The sequence below is a fragment of the Daucus carota genome, chromosome 8 (assembly GCF_001625215.2).
Source record: "Daucus carota subsp. sativus chromosome 8, DH1 v3.0, whole genome shotgun sequence".
Classification (NCBI taxonomy): Eukaryota; Viridiplantae; Streptophyta; class Magnoliopsida; order Apiales; family Apiaceae; genus Daucus; species Daucus carota.
This window is the reverse complement of record NC_030388.2, coordinates 25,330,032-25,350,329: the sequence shown is the minus strand read 5'-3', so window position 1 is coordinate 25,350,329 and position 20,298 is coordinate 25,330,032. Positions and strand designations below refer to the sequence as shown.

At 33.5% G+C, this 20,298-nt stretch overlaps 2 protein-coding genes across 2 annotated transcripts; one reads left to right on the top strand and one right to left on the bottom strand.

Annotated features, from left to right (window-relative positions):
• Positions 1 to 7,473: 7,473 nt before the first annotated feature.
• On the top strand, positions 7,474 to 13,887 carry LOC108197119 (probable leucine-rich repeat receptor-like protein kinase At5g63930). Its single transcript, XM_017364631.2, has 3 exons — positions 7,474 to 7,745; positions 7,983 to 11,070; positions 13,264 to 13,887. Exons 2-3 carry the CDS (start codon positions 8,133 to 8,135, stop codon positions 13,662 to 13,664), a joined length of 3,339 nt encoding a protein of 1,112 aa, XP_017220120.1. The 5' UTR covers positions 7,474 to 7,745; positions 7,983 to 8,132; the 3' UTR covers positions 13,665 to 13,887.
• A 3,349-nt stretch (positions 13,888 to 17,236) lies between these two features.
• Positions 17,237 to 18,135, bottom strand: LOC108197120 (glycine-rich protein 23). Its single transcript, XM_017364633.2, has one exon. The coding sequence runs from the start codon at positions 17,896 to 17,898 to the stop codon at positions 17,410 to 17,412; it is 489 nt and encodes a 162-aa protein (XP_017220122.1). The 5' UTR covers positions 17,899 to 18,135; the 3' UTR covers positions 17,237 to 17,409.
• Positions 18,136 to 20,298: the final 2,163 nt, after the last annotated feature.

The following is a 20,298-nucleotide window of genomic DNA, read 5'->3' as shown; positions in this document are numbered from 1 at the left end:
CTCTTCGTAACATTCCCTTGAAATCGTATAGGAATTTAGTAGAAGTATTAAGATTAGTTCATCAACAACGTTTGATCAGAGTCCTTCTTTGACCCTGCACCGTTGATACGTCTATCATTAATGAGCAATTTCGGCATCTTGATGCTGACCCAGTGCTTAGAGCTGAAGTGTTTGATATATGGTGGCATATGCTCCTTTACATCAAAGTATTTGAGACACATAAAATGACTTGGATTTTAGCCTTTACAGAACTTGTCAAACCATTTCCCAGGGCCCTTTGTCATGTGAGCAAGTATGTTTTTTCCCATGAAATTATGGGATGCACCTCATTCCTAGAGGCTCTCTCTTAAATAATGGATGCATTATTTAAATTGAATGACAAGGCATGGGGGGGGACGCTCTTTTCTTGGTTTAGAACACAAGGATATCGTGACTGAGTTTTGGATTTGTATTATTTGTTAATTGTAGAGATTACTGTAACTTATGGAAGATTACTGTATTCTTTTTGGAGGATTGATGATGTGACATTTGCTGCTGTAGTGGTTCTACAAATAATCATCTATAGGAGTTCAGCGAAATTTATAAAAAAGTCAATTATTGAAGTTTGACTAAAATTATAGGAAAAAATTATTGAAGTTTGACTAAAATTATAGGAAAAGCGGGAGTATGGTTGGAGTGCGAGTGTTTTAGGAGATTATCAATATTTTTTATTTTTGATATGCCAATTAATTTTTAATTTAAAGATTTTCATAGTTGAAATTGCTCTAAAAATAATTAATTAATTGAATTTATAATTTACATAATTAATTAAACGCAGATAACTATCTTAACAATAAAATCCTGATTTTTTTTTTTGACGAAAAGCGAAGAATTTAATAGATAACTTAAACCCAGCCGAGACAAACCCTCGAACTGTCAATTACAACCTGATTAAGAATCAAAGCTTTGTTTTCAGATCGCTTAGCAAATAGAATATTTAAATTCTTTAAACTAAAAAGTATTAAAATCAAATCTCGAACAATCCAAACTACATCAGTTGTGAACATAGTACCATTGCAATTGACCTTCACATAAGCAGCAGCATCTGTAGCCCAATGTTCAGAATTATCAGTTACATCAACCGATATTGGATCAACAAATGACCCCAAAACATGAACAATTTTATGTCGTGAAAGGTGAGATCTTACGATATTCACCACCATGACATATCTGATACAAGACTTACGGATTACCCAAAATATCATGTAACTCCTTCTTAGAGATGTTACCAAGACCCATAACAAAACACACACAAACATCAAAACAGACACAAACTTCCCAAAAAGATGGGCACGACCTTGATGACAAGCTACTCAACAAGAACTCACCTAAAAGGATTAGATCTGATAAAACTAATAAATATGAGAGAAGATGGAAGAACGAAGATGATTAATTAGTAGGGGATGAAAGATGAAGAGCGAAGAAGTGGAGGTTAGAATTTGGAGTCGACTCTCAAAACTGCAAACCCTAGATATAATATATATTAAAGAAAGTAATTTATAAAATCCTGATTAGAAAACCAGAATGCAGGATAGCTGACAAGTGTATTTAGTAGGAGGGAATCCAGACAAATAAGTAGTACCGACTACAACTAAAACAACGTAGAACGTACACCACATAAATCACGGACATGCATGTGTATATGGAGGATGTCGTTTGATTTGGTTCAACACTGAATGCAGATGGCAGCAAAGGGTGCCAAGATTCTTCTGTAAAACACTGTGATAGTAAGTAAAAAGGTAAACAAACTGGCTTTCTGGACTTGAAATGGCAGGTACTGACCACCCCACACCGACTCTATTCACATATCAATGTGCCCCAATTTTTTTACTTTCCTAATTTTAATCTATAACAAGATTTTCATCTTTCACTGCATTCATGGCTGTAAGAAAACAAGAATAGAAACTAATTGGTTGACGAACTGATTTAGAATTGGCAGAAATTTTATCGGAGATTTTTTTTTTATGTAGGAACCCGTAGCCGCTAGAGCACCGGGTAAACCTACGAACTCATATAATAGCTTGCAAACCATGTGAACCAAGGTTTTTTTGGATAAATACGAGAATTTTAGTCTAATAGATAAACTAGTAGAATTTCTTTTAAATTAATAGAGAATTTTTTAATAAATCACAAATTTTTAAAACACTGTTACTGTATGATAAACTACAAACCTTTTCTGATTCATAACATAAGTCACTTCAACTTGTGCGTGATCTTTACTCATATCAAGATAGTTTTAGTGTAATGTTTAAATTTTTATCTGAATTTATCTAAATTTTAACAATTCATTTATCCATTAATTTCGAGATGAATACATCCATGAAATTATTTTATAAAAGAATCTGTGTTCCGTGAAAAGTGTATGATTCTGTCTTGTAGGTTTAAGGTCAATTTTAACTCATGCAGTCATATGTCTACAAATTTTGTGACTGAAGAACATAATTAATGTAATCCTCTTTGGTTTATTATGTATGGTCGGCAGATGACGACAAGTGGTGGCTTGAATCAACGATAAACTATAATCAGGTCAATTATCGATGATATCAGAAGACATGGTTTACATAACATAATTGCGAAGATTGTTTGAGCTCTAAAATATCTCCAAATGGCCAGAATGGTGGGTACGTTAAATTTGTTTATTGACAAAGTTTGACGACACAGATTTTTGAAAGTAGTACGAGATATATGTCCAGTTGATGATGATCGATGAACAAAGGAGATCTTTCGTTTAGTTGTGATTGCTTGTGGGCTAGCCCATAACGGTTGAGTTGGGATGGTACGCAGTAGTAGTATTTGAAGTTATTCAAACATTTTGTTAAAGTGGGCGAGGCGGCCCCAATAGCCAATAAGCCCAATATAAAGCTCCATTTTCTTACTGACACATATCATAAGTCATAACGAGCCAGACTGATGTGTAGTACGGCCCAACTTATCTAATGACCCCTTTTTTTTGCCGTCTACAACAAGTGTAGCTAACTTAAATTTTACTAAACGATAAAGAAATGCTATGGTGCCGTTTGACTGAACTTAAAATAAATGTTTTATTTTTAAAGTAAAGAAGTGAAGTAGAAGTGAGAAGCAAGTTAAAACTTATAAGTGATTAAATTGTTTGGAAAATAAGTAGAAATCGTGAAACAAAAGCTAAAATTCCTAGTTTTTTGTAAGTGCTTCCTGAATTTTTACACAAACAGTGCAAACAAGTCTTTCTAATTTATAAATCCAGAAACTGGACTTGATCTGATAATCAATTAAATAAATAATTATTGAATAGAAATTTGACTGGATTATTTAAAAAAAAGACTTGATACAATATCATTTTAAACTTGACAATTGTTAGGTAGGGATCCAAACAACAGTGGAGCTAAGCCAAACAGAAGATAAACATAGAAAAAGGAAGAGGAAGCACTTTGGAAAGTGGGATAGGATATTTTTACAACATAAATTGAAAATCCAGGTTATGGGCTTGAGATTGCCCTCACGATATTGGTATTGAATAGTGCGTGTCAGTTTTTTTATCTAAATCTAACTCCCGAATATACCTACCAGCTACCAGAATATCACATGATTATTTGCATGGACTTCATTATAATTGGAGGAGGTTTTCGATAGTTTAAAATTCCGGTCTTTCCTTCACATTAAATTTATCTTTCCTTCATTATAGAAAGATAAATTTTTTTTTATAATAATAACGTATATCCTTATTTAATAATTTAATGAAATTATTTACTTTCTAACTAATATGAATTAAGCCTTGCACATTATGACATAATTTTAGGATTGTAACATTAGACTACAAAGACTGTTGATTTTGTTTTAAAATCTTTTCAAATAAATCATCTGTGATCTCATCATATTTTTTTTTTATAATACTATACTTTTAAGGAAGTATATTACTAATTTAAACTATTTATATAAACTAGCGACTGTTTCTACTTTAAAGTTTAAACTCATCTAACAAAATAAGTTTTTTGATTTTCAATATAAGAGAATGCAGAATATACCTTTTGGAGGAGACAAATCACCCATGTGGATTTCTGAGGATACACATGGAGTATAAGAACCTGTCACTTATCCATTCGAATAAGAGAATTACATTTTTGGGTAGGTAACAACCAACTTACAATCCTTGAAATAGTATGAATTAGAACTATTTTTTCTAAAAAGATTATTAAAAAATAGCTCATTTAATTTTCTATTGTTTTAAATTTTAAATAAAAATAATCTTGATACACATTATTTATATAGGGGTGGGTTCTGGTACAAATTTACAAACATTCTGCGTTCAACACATATATAATTTGAGTTCAACATTTTTTTAACATATATTGTTGAACATCGATTCAAATTATGTTGGAGAAGTACATAAACTAAATTTTGAATGTAAGAACTAAGTTAAACGTATTATATAACTAATATTTATGTTTCTAAGCCCCACCCAAACCCGAGAGGTATAGTTTAAGTATCTTTATAGATATATTCAACATAATGATAATTAGTATTCTACGCCCGATGTTGAACCCCATTTACAAATATGTTGAATACGCGATTTATTTATGCGTTATTTTTAAAAATTGTGATATTTTTTTAAGAATTTTCAACATGAATACTTTCTATAACTAAAGATTAAGATTAACACGATGGGAGAATAAACAAAAAATTTGTAAGTTTGTAACTTAAAAAAGTTTTTATTTGATTCTATCTCTATTTATATAACTCCCTAGAAAACTCTTTAAATTAAATTTAGAAATTAAAATGAAAAATTATGAATATGGTGCACGTGATATCACCCCACAATATTATAATATTATATGAGCTCCACAATGATCTTACAAAGGGACACACGAGTCGTTCCAATAGATTTAAGGACGAAACATTGGCCTTGTAATATAGGGGAGAGCGGATCCGGTTTCGGTGCGGTTTTTGGATAAAACCGCAACCGGAACCGCATGTCCTCGGTTTTAAAAATCAAAAACCTCAACCGCAACCTCATCGGCGGTTTCGGATTCGGTTTCAAAACTTCGGATTCGGTTTCTATCGGTTCGGTTTCGGTTAAAAAACCGCATGAAAAAAAAATAATTATACGTGTAGCACCCATTTTTCATTGAAGTAATTGCTTAATTTTCAGCTCTTTGCAAAATTCTGATACTAACGTCCAAGACAATATGCTTTAATAACCTTGATTATGATTTACACTGCTTCACATTAAATAACATTATCATAACGAAAATATAAATAAAAACTGAATCATATAAATTAACTTAATGACATCATGCTTATAATAACTAAATATTTGTTTGTACTTTATATTCTCTTAGATCATACTTATATATGTTTAAACTTATGAGATTTATACTCGGTGTTCCACTACTATTACACTACTCTACCACATATAGTTAACATGTTATTTGATAACTAGTAACTATGAGATATTAATTTAGTCTATATATTTTTCTTATAAAATTAAATAAATAAATAATAATATTATTTTTTAATAATCGGTTCGGTTCGGATTATTTCGGTTCGGTTTTCACTTAAAACCGGAACCGCATCCATTAGAATCGGTTCGGTTTTATAATTTTCGGTTTCGGATCGGTTCGGTTTTATGCGGTTCGGTTTTAGTCGGTTTTTACCGGTTTCGGGTTCGGTTTCGGTTTGAGTTCGGTTTTTTGCTCACCCCTATTGTAATATGAGGCTAGGAAGCCATATAACAAGATGGACTTCTAGCATAGATTTAGGCGGAGTCATGTTGCATAGGAGGCAATATTAGACATGTATCGAGCCCGATTTGAAAAAGAAAGATCGAGAAGAGTTGTCTCTTATCAATTGAGGAGGATCAGATCACTAGAATATAAACATTCACATAATTTTGACGTTTTTAGAAGATATCGAAAAAATAAACTCACGAGAGTTAGACCCAAAACGGAACAATCATGAAACCATGACTTACTTAGCCGGCGCAACAATTTTTCTTAAGAATACGTCAAAAATATAACACATATGATATACAATTAATTATTGGGTGATGAATATCTTGTTAAATAGGAAAATCAAATTAGATTTCAAGATGATTATGTGAGATTATGTATCAAAGATTTAATACGTGTTTTAATTTTGCGTCTCCAGCATAGAAGACGTTTGATAACCCGTGGCAACGACGAGAAAAAGTCCCAGAAATCACTATTTTAGATCATATGGGTCTCGATGTCGTTTTGTGGAAAAATGGCCCAAACTTTCACTTCAAAACACGATTTGAAGTTGTGTTTTGATTTTTCTGAGTAAAACACAACTTAAAGTTGTGTTTTTAGTTTAAAACACGACTTAGAAGTTTCGTTTTTATTAACACAACATGAAGTTGCGTTTTGAAGTGATAGTTATGGCCATTTTATCAGAAAATGACAATATAGGTCTTTTGTTGCTAAAATGTGACACTTGAGACCAACACCCGGCGGCGATGCCGCGTAGTTGCAGCGAAAAAAAAAGATAGAAACGAGGGAAAAATTTGTATTTAGTTAATTTTGATCGTAAATATGTTTTGTTATATAAATAATAAAATTATATTTAGTTGTATTTGGCGGAAAAGTATTTTTGAAAATAGTTTTAAAAGATAATAAATTTATAAAAAGGATCTTCAAAAAAATAGTGTTTGTGATAAATACTCAAAATTATTTATACATGTAATATGTATCCTTAGAATCATATTTATTTAATGTTAACTATTATTCAGAAAAGTATTGATCATAGATATTTATATCGCTAGGTAAGGAATACGATAAAATAAAATTTTTAAAAGAAATATAGTACAATATATCTTACTATATATTTAATATACGTGCTCTCATTAAATCTATTACCTACTTACCTATCCTAAGTTAAACTCAAAAATTTAATTATTTATTTTAGTTAAAATGTGAAAGCAAAGCATAAATATTCATTATTATTTTTATTTAAATCAAACAAAATTATAAACACTATTTGTAATATCAAAAATTAAAATATCAAAAATCTATTTAAGAAATTAAAATGAACAAGACTAATATTAAAACTCAAAGAATATATTTCAAAGGAAATAGTCACACGTTTCGAGAGAAAAAAGGAGTCCTAAGGGTTATCCCCCGTCTCTCATTTTTAATAACATTTTTATTACTTAACACGTCTTTTAAAATATATAATATATAATATAATTTCATATTTAATTTCTAAATAATTTTATTTTAATAAATATTTAAATATTAAAATTTAACTAAAAAAGAAATTAAAATAATTTATAAAATTATATCTCCAACCTGCGGTTACAATGTGTACTCCATCCAAGAACGTGAGGCACAAAGAGAGTACTCTTAAATTTAATCTATAATATATAAAACTTGTATAATTATTTTAGTAACGTACGCGACTGAATACGCTACACACGTTGACTGCACTGGATTTTGCACTCTCACAAACACTGTCATTATCAATCAACCCCTTTCATTTCATGTGTCCTGAAAGTTCGCCTTTCTCTCAAGCAAACTTTTTGAAATTCTACTCTAAATTCTACTACTTACTTTTATACATACTAAATTCTGCTCTGTACTTTCTGCTACTACTTATATATCAATTTGTACATAAAGAGAATTCATATATACACATACAGAGAAGCGAGAAAGTTGAATCACTTTAACGAGCTCCATTTATTACGATTATTTCAAGTTCTGGGATATTTAAAGGTATGTCTAAAGCTGTAATCTTTAATCTTTACTTGAATTTATTTGATTAATTATTCCGGAATGCACAATTGTTTCGAGTCTTTCTTCCAAGACTATGTTTTTCTTTATCAATTTCTTGATTTCGGTATGTAATAAAACGTCTTTTTGGGTACTTAATTTGAAATAAAACTTTAGAAGAAGTTTTTGTGATGCAATTGTGTAGATGCCATTTTGTTTACTGTTTTTCTTTTCTTACAGATTAATCAGTTGAGTTGATTTGATAGACACTACTTTTGAGCTTAATGAGTTGCAAGTTCTGGCCTTTGACATGGTAATTTTAGTTGGTTGGAATTGTGGAGGTTGAGAATTTGTTGGTAGAACATTAGTTTGGTACTCAAGGCGGTTACAATGTATCGGTTATTTGGGTTAGGAGGAGGTTGTGCTGTTAGTTTAATGGGGATTTTACTGTGTTCTTTTTTAAGTTGTCGATCAGAGGGGTTGAATGCTGAAGGAATGCACTTGTTGGAGTTAAAGAAAGGACTTCGAGATGAGTTTAATCATCTTGGGAACTGGAATTCGAGTGATCAGACTCCTTGTTTATGGAGTGGTGTGAGTTGCACAAGCGATGTTGATCCTGTGGTGTATTCTCTTCAACTAAGGGGTATGAATCTTTCAGGACACTTAAGCTCTAGTATTGGAGGTTTGGTTTTCTTAACTTACCTTGATATCTCTCACAATGCATTCAGTGGAACTATTCCAAAGGAGATAGGAAATTGCTCAAGGTTAGGAACTCTTTACTTGAATAATAATCAATTTGAAGGGCAGATTCCACCTGGAATTTGTAAGCTACCCTTGTTGACATACTTGAACTTGTGCAATAACAAGATCACCGGTCCTATTCCTGAAGAAATCGGGAATCTATCTTCGTTGTCTGAGTTGGTTGCATACTCCAACAAGCTAAGTGGTACATTGCCTCGTTCTTTTGGAAAGCTTAGGAGTTTGAGAATATTTAGGGCTGGACAAAATGAAATATCTGGAGAGTTGCCGGCAGAAATAGCTGATTGTCATAATTTGCAATATCTTGGTCTTGCTGAAAATCGTTTAGAGGGTAATCTACCTAAAGGACTAGGTAGGCTAATAAATTTGACTGATATCATTCTTTGGGGTAATGATCTTTCTGGGTATATACCAGCAGAGCTTGTGAATTGTATGAATCTCGTGACTCTTGCCCTGTACAGTAACAATTTTTTTGGAGAGATTCCGAAGGAGATATTTAACATGAAATCTTTGAGGAAGTTGTACTTATATAGAAACGCATTAAATGGTTCAATTCCTAGGGATATAGGAAACCTTTCAAGGGCATTAGAAATTGATTTTTCAGAAAATTCTCTGAGCGGAGAAATTCCTGTCGAGTTTAGTCGAATAAAAAATTTATCTTTGCTTTATCTGTTTCAGAATCAGCTCACAGGTGTTATACCAGACGAGTTTGGTAGCTTGAAGAGCTTGAGAAAGCTTGATCTCTCTTTGAATCACCTCACAGGCTCTATTCCATATAGTTTTCAATATTTAACTAATTTGGAACAGCTCCAGCTCTTTAACAATTCTCTTACTGGTAGCATTCCGCAGTGGCTTGGGGTCTACAATCGACTTGGGGTAGTTGACTTTTCTTTTAATAACTTGACTGGAAAAATCCCTCCTCATATTTGTCGACGCTCAAAATTAGAGACACTGAATCTGGACTCTAATCAGCTGTACGGGAATATTCCCGAAGGACTCTTACGTTGTCCATCGTTGAGTCAACTTCGGCTGAATCGGAATAGACTAACTGGGAGTTTTCCTTCGGAGCTGTGCAAATTGGAGAGAATGTCTGCTATTGAATTAAGGCAGAACAAATTCAGGGGTTCTATACCAATTGAAATTGGAAAATGCCAGAAACTGCAAAGACTTGATCTTTCGGGCAATTACTTCACATCCCAGCTGCCAAAGGAAATAGGTAATTTGTATAAATTGGTAATATTCAATATTTCTTCAAATTTTATCACAGGACAGATACCACCTGAAATTCTTAACTGCAAGGCACTGCAACAGCTTGATCTCAGCCAGAATAATTTTCAGGGTTCTATACCAAATGAGCTTGGCAGTCTATCACAGATGGATCATCTTAAGCTTTCTGATAATAAGTTATCGGGTAATATACCAGCAGCATTGGGAAATCTCTCCCGTTTGTTGGAGTTGCAGATGGGTGGAAATTATTTCTCTGGTGAAATACCAAATGAGTTGGGTTTTTTTACATCATTACAGATTGCATTGAATTTAAGTTTTAACAATCTTTCTGGCCGTATACCATTTGACTTGGGTAACCTTATTAGGCTGGAAAACCTACTGCTCAACGACAACCAATTGGCTGGTGAAATTCCAAACACATTGGGGAATTTGTCAAGTTTATTGGGATGTAATTTCTCCAACAATAATCTGTATGGACCCCTGCCTCCCGTATTAGTGTTCCAGAGCATGGACAAGAATAGCTTTCTTGGGAATAAAGGACTATGCGGTGGTCCATTAGGTGATTGCAACCGCGAACCATCTGTTGATTCAGTTCCACCTTCTCTGCAAAGTAAAAGTGGTCGTCAAAGGAAAATTGCTATTGGTTCTGCTGTAGTAGGTGGAGTTTCACTTATTCTCATCATAGTCATCATATGTATCATGATGCGGCAACCAGTTGAGAAAAATTCTGCCATCCAGGATAAAGATATATCAGCACCAGTCTCTGATATATATTTTCCTCCAAAAGAGGGGTTCACATTTCAGGATCTTGTTGATGCAACAAACAACTTTGATGATAGTTATGTCATTGGAAAGGGAGCTGCTGGGACAGTTTATAAGGCAGTTATGCAGTCTGGACAAACAATTGCAGTTAAGAAACTTGCATCTAACAGAGAAGGAAATGATATCGATAATGGTTTCCGAGCCGAAATTAGAACATTGGGAAAAATTAGGCATCGTAACATTGTGGAGCTATATGGGTTTTTCTATCACCAGGGTTCCAATTTGCTTCTCTATGAGTACCTTGCAAGGGGTAGCTTGGGAGAATTACTTCACGGATCATCTTGCAACTTGGAATGGCCGATACGCTTCACAATTTCTCTTGGGGCCGCTCAAGGTCTTTCATATTTACATCATGACTGCAAGCACAGGATTATTCACCGTGATATAAAATCGAATAACATATTACTTGATCATGACTTTGAAGCTCATGTTGGTGACTTTGGTTTGGCAAAGGTTATTGATATGCCTCAGTCGAAGTCCATGTCTGCTGTTGCAGGATCATATGGATACATTGCCCCTGGTAAACCCTCTCAACTGTATTCTTCTAGTTCATAATTTTGTACATCATTTGTTTTTTGGGTTTGATGTTTGTTGCCACTATAGAATTATACGAATGCCCCGTTTGGACATTTTTTGCATGCAAGTCTAGCGATAATTACTTAAATTATCTTGTCCGTACCTCCTTTGTAATAAAGTCTTATATAGCTGAATGAGTTTTCCGACGTTTTTACTATTTGAGAACTGTATAAAATTATATTTTAATGTCAAGTGGTTATCGAAAACATTGATTTATAACCTTCCTGAGATAATCAGTTTGACATAAACATAGGATTAGCTGAGACTCTAAGTCTGGAACGTGTATATAATTCATCATAACATAATCTCAATACTATTACTCATCTTATTGTAGCAGTAGCCAGTAGGATCATAAATATATTACTAATGCAGCTGATTGTAGAATAATAAAGACACACTTCAGCAATAATATTACAAGCCATGTCATATAGAGAAGTTCTGGTGATACAGTATATGTTCCTTATTTCCTCAATATGCTTAACCTTAAAAAAAAAATTCGAAAAAATCTGAATATTACTGTTGCAGATTGCAGAACACACAATTAATTTCACACTAATTTGAATATAGTTTAAATGATCAGATATATAAAACTCATTTAGTTGTTTAAACTATATAAGCACTAGATAATTCTTCCCTTTTTAGAAGATGATAGCAGGGGTGCCCGCGGGTCGGGTTGGGCGGATTATATGTTAAACCCTAACCCAACCCATTTAGTTCGGTTTTTTTAATTTTTAACCCAACTAACGTTCGGTTTAAATTTCATCGGGTTGGGTCGGTTAGATTTTATTTCGGTTTGGGTCGGTTTGGGTTGGGTAGAATAGGTTACTAGAAAATGAGTTTGAGGTATGATCACTTAGTTTTGTAATTTCACAATTTTTTCAAGATAAGTTGAGCTCATTATCAAGTTTGTTTGCCAATAGCTTAGTTCTTATTAAGCTTCACAATTTTTTCAAGACAAGTTGAGCTCATTATCGAGTTTGTTTGCCAATAACTTAGTTCTTATTAAGCGGAACTCATAATTCGTTCAAATTAGTTATTGTTTCACACATTTATTATGAATTTAAGTAATATGTGATATAATGTTAGTTTAGATAGAAAGACATCTAAAAGTGTTTCAGTAAAAAAAAAATAAAATATATTAAAACTAAATAAAATATGCGGGTCGGGTTAGAATGGGCGGGTTATAGGCAAAACCCTAACCCAACCCATTTAAATCGGTTTTAATAATTTTTAACCCAATCAAAATTCGGGTTAAATATTTTCGGGTTGGTTTAGAGTCGGGTTGGGTCGGTTAGATCGGTTTGGGCGGGTTTTAATAACCCATGGGCACCCCTAGATGATAGTATTGAATAGTAGATACCAATTACTATTAGTTTCCTTTTTTTTTTTTATAAAGATTTAACTTAATTTTCAATTCAATGGAATTGACTGACAAAACAACTTAAACTTGCAGAGAAATGTAAAACAGATAGAACGATGATAAGAGAGAAACTAGAGAGGGAGATGAGAAAATCGAGAACTTTGTCTTTTCTTTCTTAATAATCCGACTCATCGATTACAATGTTCATGTATATATACTCACTTTGACAGACTTGACAGTTCCCTCCATCAGCTTATTTGAACATGTTATCTTATTTATCTTCTAATAACACTTGGCTAGTCTATTTAAGCTAATATCCTATAACAAATCATTATTTTAACAGTTGTGTTCAACATAATTAGACATCTAAACTAGGTAAATTGAAGAATAGTGACATAAACCTATGGCTACGTAAGTGTTTCTACTGGTTCTCTCCATCTCCAGAAATTGGCTTTCTCTCTTATTTAATAGATGAACTCTATGTTACTTGGACTCTTCATTGTGCCACAATACCCATGTCAGGCATTTACTAAAAGTCAAGAGAGAAAGGGATGAGTCGTGAAAAAATATTTATTACATTTTTCTTTAACCAAAAATCTTCTTTTGCTGTCATACATTTTGTCATGCTATGTTGTGTTGGTCTGTTATTACTTTATATCTCAATTAAATGATGAAAAAATGGCCTAGAGACTGTGTTTATCCCTCTGCCATACAATTTTGTATAACATGGGTTTTGATGTTTATGTGATGTTTCAATGTGGCTTTCCGTTATTGCAGAATATGCGTACACCATGAGGGTTACAGAGAAATGCGATATCTATAGCTATGGGGTTGTGCTACTAGAGTTGTTAACAGGGAAAACTCCTGTACAACCATTGGATGATGGTGGTGATCTTGTTACATGTGTGAGGAAATACATCCAAGAACATTCATTCACATCTGGCATACTTGATAGCAGATTGAATTTGGAAGATGAGCAAATTGTAAATCACATGCTTACTGTTTTAAAGATTGCTATAAGGTGCACGAACATGAAACCCAATGATCGTCCATCGATGAGAGAGGTTGTTCAGATGCTGATTGATTCTAATAAGCGTGAAGGCAATGTAATCCCACCTCCGGTTTATGATTCTCTTTTAAAAGACAATGCTCCTTTGGAAGACGACAACGCCTTGTGAATGTACATATTGCTTCTCTCTCATTGCTTTGACGTAAATTATGATATCAATCTATATGTCTAGCTCTAGATCATCTTGAATATTCCATTGAAAATTGCATCCCTACATGTTTACAAAAAATTGTAATGTCCCCAACCTGATTTTTGGGTCAGGGAAAGCAATGCCAAAAGGCACCTTAATTTCATAAAAAGGATAAATATGACATGACTCAGTTTTGTTGCAACTGACTCTGGAAGTAGTAGTGGAGTATTATGCATTTATGCTGTAGAGACATTTCATCTTCTCTATCTGTCCATCTATATGTTTTAAGCTCACATTTTCACCATATGATTACTGGTATATCTCGTCACCAAATCGAGATATCTATGGCTTGTGGCTGGCGGATAGTCAGAAATTCTTATGCGTAGTACATTGTGATTATTGTGTAATGTAGTACATTGTGTAGTATTGGAAAAGACAACCCTCTTCATGTGGTGCAGCTTAGTGACTCGCTTCCGAGTGAGTGCATTTCAGTTAGATAAAAGATTTACTATTTTGATCTGTGATCACAGAACGGGGATGCTAGTGAGATCCTAGTGGTTCTCAATTCGGGTTCAAATGATCTTGCAAGAATTGGTTCACCATTGTTCCTTACACCCATGAGTTCCACACGAATCTCTCTATTTGGACGAATACTCATCTTCTTCTCCCAAGAAAACTCATTTATGGAATAGTACTTTGATACCCACATATCAAAATAATCATATTAATTGTCCCAAACAAAGTAAGCAATAGATTGAGCAAGTAGAATAAGTAGATGAATAAAAGGTATACCAGGACTATCTGAAACCCAGTTAGGCAATGAGAATCTGGAAGAGTTCTGTATATTTAAACAAGAGGATTCCCCAGATATATTTCCATGAGTTTCATTAGATAAAAATGGCACAGATCGATATTCGATGATATAGTTGCACAAGTGAAACCATGTAGGGAAATGCAAGGTACACAGTTTAATTAGTAAACAATCTCAGAATCCCAATCATAACCAAAATAAAATCCATCTTCTGAGGCAACCCAGTACACAATCTTGTGGCCAGCGTCTCTACTTGCCTGGTACGCTGTCCTCCCAACAAACTTATTTGTATTCGTCCAATATGCAAAATAACACAATCCCAAGAACTATTCATGACTCCACTCACGACTGCCGAGATTTACGAAATTTCCGCCAGCTCCCGCGTGGCAATGTACTCTGATTGTTGCCGAATGAATGTCGTTCGAAATCCAAAGAGGCCATCACCTGGAGCTGTGGAAGTGTATAAAGCTAGTGTTAAGAGGAGGAGAGAATGGCGAGGTGAAGCCATGGCTTTGTTTCACTTGAACTTTAGAAATGGCTGGTTTCTGCCGGAACCTACTTGGGCTTTATATAGATTATTATATTATTTTTGTTGCCTATTTTCGTGAAGTTAATTACAAATAGTTTGCTGGTAATTTTTGGTAGATACAGTAAAAAGGTATTAAGAGCAACCCAATGCAAGCTCTCCCTACTCATATTTGGTCTAGGTGGACAAGCTTTAGAGGTTAAGATCAAAAATAGTCCTCCAAAGCAACTCCCTATCCCCTAAAAATTTTAGGGGAGAGAAAACTCATCTCCTTATTTGAGGGAGCAAAAGCCAACCCTAACCCCTATAATGCCACATCATCAATATTATCTATAATATAACATATATTTACTCCAACTCTCCCTCTTCTTACATATATCACCTTAAATATTGAATAAATACTACTCCCTCCGTCCCTATTTATTTGTCCACTTTGGAAGTAAGAATTTGTCCCTATTTATCTGTCCATTTATACTTTCAAAACTAATTTAATGATAGTTTTTCAAATATATCTCCATAATTTCAATTTTCAAGGCTTGACTTATTTAAAACTTGGTTGAATTCATATTTTCAAGACATAAAGTAGGGGTATTCCATCATTTTCAAGATATTAATTAGAGGTATTTAATGAAAAAGTTTATACAATCAAGTATTCCTTGGTATGTGTTTTTTTTCCCAAAATGGACAGATAAAAAGGGACGGAGGGAGTAGTAATTTTTAAATTATAGGTAACATGTATAGATAATAACATTGGAGTAAAACAACTTTTTGCTTACCTATATTTTAGGTAATCATTATTTTATGATATTTTAGGTAATCAATATAAGGATTAGCCTTGGAGATGCTCTAATGAATGCTTTCGTATATTAAAATTAAGAAAAAGGGGAACTCTATCTGGAAATAAATCCCGTCCTTCTGGGAGATGTATTGTGGGAATATTGGTTTGGACTAGTCCCGGCAACACTTTACATAAATTGAAATATTAAAATTTTGGTTGATGGTAATATTCGGTCATAACAATACACATAAAATAGGTCTTGTAGGTACATCTCATATTTATAGGACGTTTTTATTCTTGCTAGTTAAGCATTTTATACAATTTTAGGCTGTGTTCATTTGGATGAAATGAAATCAGGGGGGAATGTAATGAAAAATTATATAGAAATTTTATGGAGAAAGAAAAGAGTATGAAAAATAATGACTATATATGTTATATATATATATGGATGAGTTTAAATTTATTGTGATAAAGATCATAATGAAACATGATGTAGATATAGAATGAACATTTCTTCCAAAACAATATGAGTTAGAATTCTAACTAAAATATTAGCAATGGAATAAATGAAGTAATGAAAATTTTAGATATTTACTCTGATTAACATCATATTAGAGAACTTTATGACGAACACTGTTAAACAACTCTGGAATAATAATGTTGTACAACGCAAGAGAAACGTATGTGCAATCTTATCTGAAAATACAAAGATCGGTCCCATACCTAAAATCGTTGTAAAAACGCGACAATATCAGCACCATCATGAAATCACATTTTAAACATGTAATACACATTTTATCTTTAACCTGCATGTAATACGTACATGCACATTTAAAATCCTATAAGTATAACAATTAAATTGAGGTTTTGTCATTAAAATGTGTTTAGTCCTCAATTAACTTTTCTTTGCTAAGTGTTACGGTAAGTAACTTCGAATCTATTATCTATACATAATCGTTTTAGCTACATGCATCATGTGCTGTTGAATTCAACTACTATCAACTGAAATACAGTAGTATAAAAGAAACGTACACCGTCCACGACTAAAAATTAAGAATATTTATTACTCCCTCCGTCCCTATTTATCTGTCCACTTTTAACATTTTCACGCATATTAAGAAAATTTAAGTTTGATAAGAAACTTCCATCAATACCCTTATTTAATGCCTTAATTGTAGGAAAATACTAGTGGGAGTACTCCGTTATCCAATACAAATTTGATGAATCAGTGAATAATAGTCATATTATTTATAGCTAGAAGAACAAAGTCAAAGACTCTTCAGGTTATTAAATGAAAAATTTTGCTTTGGTTATATAAATGGACAGATAAATAGGGACAAGTTTTTACTTCCAAAGTGGACAGATAAATAGGGACGGAGGGAGTAATTAATTAACTCATCAGCAGCATGCACACGAAACCAGATCAGACAGCGATCAAGGAAAACAAAACATAGTTACGTAATCGAATAATACAATAATACTTGTTGAAACCAAATGCCAACTTAATTAAACCCTAGAAGTAGAACAGATCCACCAGCTCCTCCGTACTAATATACGAAAAATTATGCAATACTAGTGAATGTTGCATGCATCTTTGTTCTTAATCATTTCAAGGTAAAACACCACCACCAACTCCACCGGCACCACCAGCACCTCCCCCAACGCCACCTCCAACACCACCTAGCCCACCTAGTCCACCTGCCCCTGCACCTCCGAGCCCACCTAGCCCACTTGCACCTCCGAGCCCACCAAGCCCACTTGCACCTCCAAGACCTCCTAGCCCACTAGCACCACCAAGCCCACCTGCGCCGCCAAGTCCACCGAGGCCACCAAGCCCACCAGCACCGCCAACTCCACCAGCTCCGCCGACCCCACCAATGCCGCCAAGTGGAACAACACCTGCAACGCCGCCAACAGCGCCGCCAACGCCGACAAATCCAACAGCACACTTCTTGTCCTTGACGGCTTTGCCACCTCCATTAGTGGTGGTAGCGACAACCACCGTCTCCGTGTCATGTTTTTCAGTAGGAATGTCACGTGCCGCCATTGCATGCACAAGGACTAGTGAAAGTACAAGCACTACGTACAACTTCGCCATTTCTCACACACTTTTACACACACACAGACAAACCCTAAATGGCTAAATTTATATATTGCTTTAAGTACACTGTGTGAATGTCTAGACTACTTTGACAGAGGACTATTTATATGTAAAATTTAGGGAGAGGACAGTTGAGGTAATTAAAGGAGTGCATTTATGTTAGCTCGAGAATAGCATTTGAAATTGCACTGGTGGAGTGTGGAGTGCAGTGGTGGTTTTGGAGAGTCAGAGTTAGGTGAAGAGATGGAGTTAAATTGAGGAAGAGATGTCAACTGTGGAGAAAAGAAAGTACTCCCTCTGTTTTTTTTAATATGACGCTTTGACTTTTGGCACACACTTTTAAGTGCTTTGACCGGGTAGTTAAAAATATTATTTTTTAAAATTTCTTTTTCTGAATAATAATATATGATCAAAACTTTTATTCAGAAAAAGAAAATTTTAAAAATAATATTTTTAACTACCCGGTCAAAGCACTTAAAAGTGTGTGCCAAAAGTCAAAGCGTCATATAAAAAAAAACAGAGGGAGTACATTTAAGGTAGGAACATGCAGTGGTAATGGAACACACATATCAAGGTAGACGACAGAGGTCAGAGCCCATAGATGTGCTCGGCCTTGCCAACCAGCTATGCATGTCAGGCTTTTGGTACACTCTGCATGGGTTGATAAATGAGAATCGATATGCACTATACATTTTGTTGATTAGGAATTTAGGATAGGCGTTACTTGAAGGAAGAAGGGAAGTATATTGAGGTCTCGAATAATTTTTGAATGACACTTGTATTACTAGATCCGTGATATGAGTATATTAAGACAATAAACAAGTTGAGTTCGTGAGAATGTTAATTTTTTTTTTTTTTATCAAATATCTGATAAATTTCAAGTTGGCTTAGGACAACATTTGATGCTATGAGCTAAATATATTTGATACTAGTAAATTCTAGAGACGTCAACAATAAACAAGCATAGAACAATTGTCTGCCCTTGAACAACGGTTATTGTTTGCTCCCGTAGGGTTGTCTAAGGCGCAAGTACCCTTAATAAATACTCCCTCCGTCTCAATTTATAGGTCCATTTTGGAATAAACACACGTATTAAGAAAAAAGTTGGTTAAATAGAATTTTATCTCATGTATCATTAATTAGTGCATTGATAAGTGAGAATATTGTTGAGTTTCAAAAAAATCACAATAAATATAAGGATTTAGTGCATTGAGAAATGAGAATAATGTTGAGTTTCAAAAAAATCACAATTAATATGTAGATAAATTTGTATTGAAAGAAGAGAGGGACAAGTATTTTGGGACAAATTTTTTTTCCAAACTGGACCTATAAATTGAGACGTAGGGAGTATGGTTCATTTGGTGGTTTAGGGTCCGTGGAACTTAACTAGATCAGGCAGGGAGTGTGATCATTTTCATTTATAAGCTAGTAGTACTTTAATTGTTGCTAGGTTGCATTGAAGTGATTCAAAAGCTAGTTCAGCTGGACCGCAATTAAAATTCGTGCTTCCCGGTCTAATATACTCCATTTCTGTACTCGACTCGAATCATCTGAGAGTTCGTTGACCTCAAATATATCATAACTGGGGAGTTCGCATATTACAACATTTAGTCGAATATATTGAGCCTTAAAATAATCCTGTTGTTTGAAATTTTAGCTCTCTCTTGTCCATTTTATAGATCTTTTGAATTTCTTCACGTAACTGCAAGAGTTATGATTCGATAGTAAAGTAGCATTTTTTGATTTTTTTTCCCTTTTTCTCAGTTGAAAAAATCTATTACATTTTTATTTAATTTTTTTAAAATATATTAATTTTAACTAAAAACTCGCCAGAAGGAATATACAGTAAAAGCCATCTAGACTGATATATTTGGAACAGAAGAAATAATTTACTTCAAAAAAGTATTTTAATTTTAACATAAATTAATTATACATAATTTTCTGGTTCATGTTATATCCATTATTCCTTTGAATTTTAAAATAGTATACTCACATTTAAATGAATCAACACTTTCAAGTTCAAACTAACATATATACATTTGATAAAATTTCTTATATTGCTAAAATTTCATCATAAATATAGTCCAAAATATTAGTTTTTACTCCCTCCGTCCCAAATTAACGGTTCAGTTTGACTTTTTGATGGTCAATTTGACCCAACTTTGACTGAAAAATATGTATATTAAATAATTGAATAAAATTATGAAATATATATCATTGAAAAGATTATCAAATTTATTTCAGAATATATTTTTCAGTATTTTAAAATTGTAAAAGAATAATTTTTAATTTTCAGTCAAAGTTGGGTCAAATTGACCATCAAAAAGTCAAATTGGACAGTTAATTTGGGACGGAGGGAGTACTTTATATTAGAATTTGGACTAATATTTAAGACTA

What these genes read in the sequence shown, in the direction of transcription:
- LOC108197119 (XM_017364631.2), top strand. Translation starts at nt 8,133, where the DNA reads ATGTATCGGTTATTTGGGTTAGGAGGAGGTTGTGCTGTTAGTTTAATG. An exon ending in ATATGGATACATTGCCCCTG is followed by an intron (nt 11,071 to 13,263) that starts GTAAACCCTCTC and finishes CCGTTATTGCAG; the next exon opens with AATATGCGTACACCATGAGG.
- LOC108197120 (XM_017364633.2), bottom strand. Translation starts at nt 17,898, where the DNA reads ATGGCGAAGTTGTACGTAGTGCTTGTACTTTCACTAGTCCTTGTGCAT.